Source organism: Cebus imitator, unplaced genomic scaffold (genome assembly GCF_001604975.1).
Source record: "Cebus imitator isolate Cc_AM_T3 unplaced genomic scaffold, Cebus_imitator-1.0 Scaffold584, whole genome shotgun sequence".
Classification (NCBI taxonomy): domain Eukaryota; kingdom Metazoa; phylum Chordata; class Mammalia; order Primates; family Cebidae; genus Cebus; species Cebus imitator.
In genome coordinates, this window is record NW_016107899.1 from 400694 (window position 1) to 407440 (window position 6747).

The 6747-nt window shown below is 46.0% G+C and overlaps 1 protein-coding gene across 2 annotated transcripts in view; it reads left to right on the forward strand.

The window, feature by feature from the left end:
- Window positions 1-6747, forward strand: part of MCM4 (minichromosome maintenance complex component 4) — a 17845-nt gene that overhangs the window by 3882 nt on the left and 7216 nt on the right. For both annotated transcript variants that reach the window (XM_037734204.1, XM_017516409.2), the window contains 3 exons: window positions 506-644; window positions 2828-3048; window positions 4546-4666. In XM_037734204.1, the coding sequence (XP_037590132.1) occupies window positions 506-644; window positions 2828-3048; window positions 4546-4666 (481 nt within the window). The remainder of the gene's footprint in view (window positions 1-505; window positions 645-2827; window positions 3049-4545; window positions 4667-6747) is intronic.

The window sequence follows — 6747 nt, forward strand, 5'->3', positions numbered from 1 at the left end:
AGGGTCTTATTCTGTCGCACAGACTGGAGTGTGGTAGCACGATCTTCGCTCACTGCAACCTTCACCTCCCAGGCTCAAGTGATTCTTCTGCCTCAGCCTCCTGAGTAGCTGGGATTACAGACACACGCTACCACGCTCAGCTAATTTTTGTATTTTTAGTAGAGATGGGTTTCACCATGTTGGCCAGGCTGGTCACAAACTCCTGACCTCAAATGATCTACTTGCCTTGGCCTCCCAAAGTGTTGAGATTACAGGTGTGAGCCACCATGCCTGGTCAAGAAGGCACTTTCATGTAAATTGTCAATTTAAACCAAATAAGAGTATGCACAGATTGAGTGTACCTAAATTTGAAAACAGCATGTGAATGATTCTGTAGGGTAACATTTGGGGGAGCATGCCATGTTGTCTTGTTTTTATGTTTTGCTACTGTAACATGCTTTTATTGTATTTAACACTGAGATATGAATAAAAATACATCCTGGCATCTTGATAATTTATTTTACAGGAAGTTATTCCAACTTTTGACATGGCTGTCAATGAGATCTTCTTTGACCGTTACCCTGACTCAATCTTAGAACATCAGATTCAAGTAAGACCATTCAACGCATTGAAGACTAAAAATATGAGAAACCTGAATCCGGAAGGTAATGTATTTCATAGGATTACTTTTGTGGAAAGAAAATGCCTTGCATGAAAATAGCCTCGTTTCATCAAGAAACTATGAAAGAAGTCATTGGTGGTGGTAGTCAAGGTGACGGATTATAAATTGACAAAATAATGCAAATTCAGCTATCCTATATACTTATGAATCTGCTATGCTTTTTAAATTTAACTGAAGTTTCTCCTATAAGAGAGAGGACTTGGCTGGGCATGGGGGCTCATGCCTGTAATCCTAGCACTTTGGGAGGCCAAGGCAGGAGGATCACTTGAGGCCAAGAATTCAAGACCAACCTGGGCAATAGAGCGAGACCCTGTCTCAAAAAAACAAAAAAAGAATCTAGATTTTATTCCATAGTAAATAAGGAGCCATTAGTTCCTTTAGAGGCAAAAGATTTTGACACTGTTAAAGTTTGTGGGGATTCTAATGTGCAAGGCATATTAAAGTTCTGTTAGTAAACTTGGACAATAGCTAAAACATGGGGCATTAAGCTGTAACCTAGATAGTGGCCATAGGAGTCAAAGTACAGGACAAAATATTTGCCACGTATGAAGATTGAACTATGAAAGCTGTTAAAAAGTAATAAACATCTCTAAATAAAATGTGTAAGGGCACAGAAAGTCAGTAACAAAGTAATATAGCCAGTGAACATGAGGAGGAATAGTTTTTTTCTCTTAAGAAACTGGCTCCTGACATCTTGATGCTGGGAACATGGGAGGAGGTAGAGTGCTGTTTGGTTGGGTAAGAGGGGTGCGTTGTTACACAAAGAAGATTGCCTGAGTGAGATTGGAGATTATCATAGTGTAGAAGTCAAGAAATTGCCAAGTATTCTACTGATTTCAAAAGTTACCAAATTGCATTTTAAAGTAAAAGATTAGTGGCGAGGGAGGCAGGAAGGAATTGTAAATAGGTGAATGGAAGATAGAATTAGATTCTAAAGTCAGACGCAGTGGCTCACACTTGTAATCCTAGCACTTTGGGAGGCTGAGGCAGGTAGATCACTTGAGGTCAGGAGTTCAAGACCAGCCTGGCCAACATGGTGAAACCCCTTTACCAAAAATACAAAAATTAGCAGGGCATGGTGGCATGCCCCTAGAGTCCCAGCTACTCTTGGGAGGCTGAGGCAAGAGAAGTGCTTCAATCTGGGAGGCAGAGGTTGCAGTGAGCCAAGATCACAATTGCACTTCAGCCTGGGTGAGAAAGTGTCTCCAAAAAAAAAAATAGATTTTAAAGACTTGAGGATCACTTAAGGCAAGGAGTTTGAGATCATCTTGTGTGACATAGACTCCCATCTCTTTAAAAAAATGAAAATTAAGAAGAAATTAGCCAAGGACAGTGGCTCACGCATGTAATACTAGCACTTTGGGAGGCTGAGGTGACAGGCTCATTTGAGCCTGCAGTGAGCCGTGGTTGTACCACTGCACTCCAGCCTGGGCAGCAGGTTAAGACCCCATCTCAAAAACAACCAAATTGTAGAGGTCTCATGAATCAGTGGAAGGATAGGGTGATGTTTATGGCTAACAGTGGCTAACCACAGACCAATACAGGGTAGCTCGTCTGAAACCAGCAGGGGAAATTAGTTGGGGCAGTACGACCTTCAAAGGGGAAAAGTTGTATGTCAGGGAAGGTTCAAATCGTAGAGGAAACAAGCAAGAGTGAAAGATCAGACCATCTAAGGGGTCCTCCTGTGTGGATAGTAATGATTATGAAGTATAGAAGGCCTTTTCTCTGCCAGGTGCTCTTACTAGGCTTGAGGTACACTGACTCATTCAGTCCTCAGCTCTGAGGTAGGTGCTGATATCACCCTATTCTATAGAGGAGACAATGTACATAGAGAAGTTGGGGTCAGGACTCAGTCCATACTATCTGGCTTTTTACCTGAGACAGGAGGATGACGTATAGGGGGCTGGGTAAGTGAGGCAGGAGGCAGAGAGCAGGGTAGGCAGACAAGAAGGGAGCAGAGGATACCTGCTGGACAGGGGCCCTAAGGAAGAAAGAGCCAGAGATCCGCTGGGCTTGAAAGTCTCCTAAAGATGTACCCTGAAGAAGACTGGACACAGAAAGGGCACCCTAGGCAGACTCATGGTCACCTAGTGCCTGCCTATGATCCTAGCCATTCCTGGACCTCTTCACCTCAGGTCCTGTGTGCTGATCTCTCTCCCCTCACAGATATCGACCAGCTCATCACCATCAGTGGCATGGTGATCAGGACATCCCAGCTGATTCCCGAGATGCAGGAGGCCTTCTTCCAGTGCCAAGTGTGCGCCCACACGACGCGGGTGGAGATGGACCGTGGCCGCATTGCAGAGCCCAGCGTGTGCGGGCGCTGCCACACCACTCACAGCATGGCACTCATCCACAACCGCTCCCTCTTCTCCGACAAGCAGATGGTGCGCAGCCATGTTGGCCCCCCAGGATGTGCTTTGCCTTTGTTCTGCCTCTGTCTGTATCCTCAAAAGGCCACTTTAACCTGTCACTTGGACCCTGAGCCTTGCTTCCCAAATGTCATCCAGCTCCACCCCTCTCTCGTGATGTGGGTTTTGTTAGTGGCCTGTGGGCTGAATACACAGAGCACACAAAGCCCCTACTTCGTGGCAGTGTTCCTGTGCTGTTGCCAGTAGCAATGTACGTTGTCAGAGACACCATATTTTCATGAAAGAAAACCTTTTTCTGCTGTAAACATTAACATTTGAGATCAGAATACTTGGTTAAATGTCGTTCTGCAGCTTTTCCATCAGTGAAGGATGGAGGAATTTTTCTGAATTTTTTTCACAAATTTTGTTGTCTAAGAAGTTTGATCTTTTTCCTCTCTGTTCATGAAATTTAAGATGAAGTTATTAAAATGATATAGAAATAAGTGAAGGGAAGGTAGAAAATTGCATATTTATCGTGATTGTAACTGTAAAGTTGATATGGGAGGACAGGATTTGAGTTTTCGGTGACAATGTGTGCACAGTTCATTTAATGTTGCATGGCACAGAGAGCTGGAGACAGAAAGGCAGGCACATGCCCTCCTATTCTCAGAATCCTGCAGGGCCCCCAAGGTGGCTTAGAGAAAAGCCCAGCATCCTTAGGCCTCTCCGAGGGCACCTGGTTTGGGAAGGTCTTCCTCGACCCTGCTTTATGAAAAGCATCTCCACCACCCCTGCCACAGCTCCCTGCATTCCTTCCTGTTTTGTTGCTGTTTGCTGTATTTGCCACTGTCAGATGTTATGTGCCCACTTTTCTGTGTGTTATCTGTACCCCCAACCCCGCCCCTCCAGTCCATGAGGGAGGGAACTTTGTTCACTTTGGAGTCCCTGACACCTAGAATGGTCTCTGGCACAAGCCAGGTGCACCACAGACACCTGTTAGCTGAGTGTACACAGGCAGGGTTTGTGAGGTGCACAGGTGCATCTGACAGTGAGTCTTAAGAGTGTGTGCAGTGGCTGGGTGTGGTGGCTCATACCTGTAATCCCAGCACCTTGGGAGACTGAGGCAGGCAGATCACTTGAGGTCAGGAGTTCAAGACCAGCCTGACCAACATGGAAAAAACCTGTCTCTACTAAAAATACAAAATTAGCTGGGTGTGGTGGCGCATTCCTGTAATCCTAGCTACTCAGGAGGCTGAGGCAGGAGAGTCACTTGAACCCAGGAGGTGGAGGTTGCAGTGAGCTGATATAAAATAGAAAAAAAGTGTGCTGCTTCACCCAGGAGATCTAGAAGTAACTTCTTAAATAATGAGAAACATGGACAAACATTCATGCAGAGATACAAATTGTAGACTTACATGGCAAAAACAGGGATTGCAAGAGAAGGTGTGGCAAATATAGTACGAAGCAGTACAAACACATGCAGATTTTGTCCCCCTGCATTCTGTGGCCCACATGTTCTCTGTTACTCTTCAGATCAAGCTTCAGGAGTCTCCGGAAGACATGCCTGCAGGGCAGACACCACACACCGTCATCCTGTTTGCTCACAATGATCTCGTTGACAAGGTTCAGCCTGGGGACAGAGTGAATGTTACAGGTAGGAGTGTAGGTTTATGCCAGCATGTGAGCATGTGTCTTGCTTTCAGTGCTGCACTTCAGTGAGTCACTGGGCTCGATCCCAGGTTCATTGGGATGGGCGAGTTCTGCCTCCTGTTGTCACTGCATGTCTTTGAGACTGGGATATATCCCCACTTTATCTGCCACCTTTTTAACTGAGTCCCACGGCCCAGCAGTATGAAATTGTTCAGTTCTTCCTGAACTTGAATGTTGGAGCTCATGGTTCATGAGGTCACTCGCCTCTTGCTATCTCGGTATCCTGGAGTTATGTGTGTCTTCAGTCCATACTGTTCAAATCATGACAGCACATGCTCAGACGGCTGGAATGGGTAAAGTTTTGAGTTATGCCAGCAGCTCAGAGAAGTATCACCAATGCTGGGGTTTTTATTTGTTTTTTTGAGACGGAGTCTCACTTTGCCACCAGGCTGGAGTGCAGTCGTGCAATCTTGGAGGTGGGTTTTTTTTGTTTGTTTTTTAATTTTTTTGAGACTGAATCTTGTTCTGTTGCCAGGTTGGAGTGTTGTGGTGCGATCTTGGGTCACTGCAACCTCTGCCTCCTGGATTCAAGAGATTCTCCTGCGTCAGCCTCCCAGAGTAGCTGGGACTGCAGGTGCACACCACCACGGCCGGCCAATTTTTTGTATTTTTAATAGAGGCAGGGTTTCACCGTGTTAGCCAGGATGGTCTTCCACTCCTGACCTCATGATCCACCCACCTTGGCCTCCCTAAGTGCTGGGATTACAGGCATGAGCCACCGCGCCCAGCCCACAGGCTGGAGTTTTAAGCAATTTTTACTTGTTTCCCAGATGTACAGCCAAGGGTTAACATTTGTTTATTACGGAGAAGAACAGGTCGAAGCACCTTGTTTCCATGTACAAAAGCACATGAGGTTCAGGGACACATAGGCTGCGGTAGCTCAGATGCCACAGTAAACGATGACCCAGGACCCAGGTCCCCTCTTGCTGCCATGAGAGTGCTGTTAGCACAGCACCACATGAGTGTGGCAATGTTTTTGATTCTGTGGAGGAACAATGGATTTTGGTTGGGGGCAAGAGAGTGTTGATGCAGCATAGCTCTTCATTGATGGGCAGGGAGTGCCTGGATCTGGTCCTGAGCAGAGGGCCTGGGGCACGCCATACATCAGCTCTTGTTTTCATTGAGGCAGTGCTCCCCCTGTTTCTTCCCCAGTGTAAAGTCCCACAGTTGTCACTAGCAATCTTCAGCTGTAAAAGTACTTGTAGTCATTGAGAATTTGAAAGAACGTATAGTCTAGTGAATGACATGCGCCATTTCCAGTCCTGCCACCCTGTAACCTTCAAAAAAGTATTTAGTCCAATATTTTAGTTTCCTAACCTACAAAGTGGAGTTAATGGGATGATACACGTGTGAGAGTTGCCTGGGGCCAAGGGGCTGTGGAAAGTGCTGTGTAGATGTGAAGTAAGTATCAATGCTGTTCTGTGAGATCATCACGGGCCTCTTTAAACATAATCGTCCATCCGTAGCCTGTATTGGAGTGAAGAGTAGTGTGTATTGTAAGAATGTGTGTAATCTGGTTTGTTGTGTTAAACAAGAATTACACTGACCCACTAAATAAACAAGGACAGTGCTCGGTGCCATTGCGTTGAGATAGCTGTAAGGGGGAGGGGTCAGGCTTTCTCCAAAATCTGCCGGAATCATCCTGAAGTCCAAGACTTCTGATTTGAAATCCAGAAAAGATGAACATCAGATGAGACTTCTCCATGTGGGGAGTCTGGCTTCTGGGAGGATGTGATTGGCATGCTTTTGTGGAGCAGGAGGTGGGGACCTAGTCTAGTCTCAGTGGCTGGAGGATTTTAGCATTTTGTTGCAGTCAGGAAGTGCTAGGCAGATTCTGTACACTCAACTTAGGGAAGCAAAAATACTGCTTATTGAACACACAATGAACCCAGCATGGAGCTAGAAGGATAGCAGGTCCATTTCACCCTCAGAGCAACTGTATGCCTGCAGGTGTGCTCACATAGCTGCAGCCGCCCCAGGGCACTGCTGACGAGTAGACCCAGATGAACACATCCTTGGGTCTAT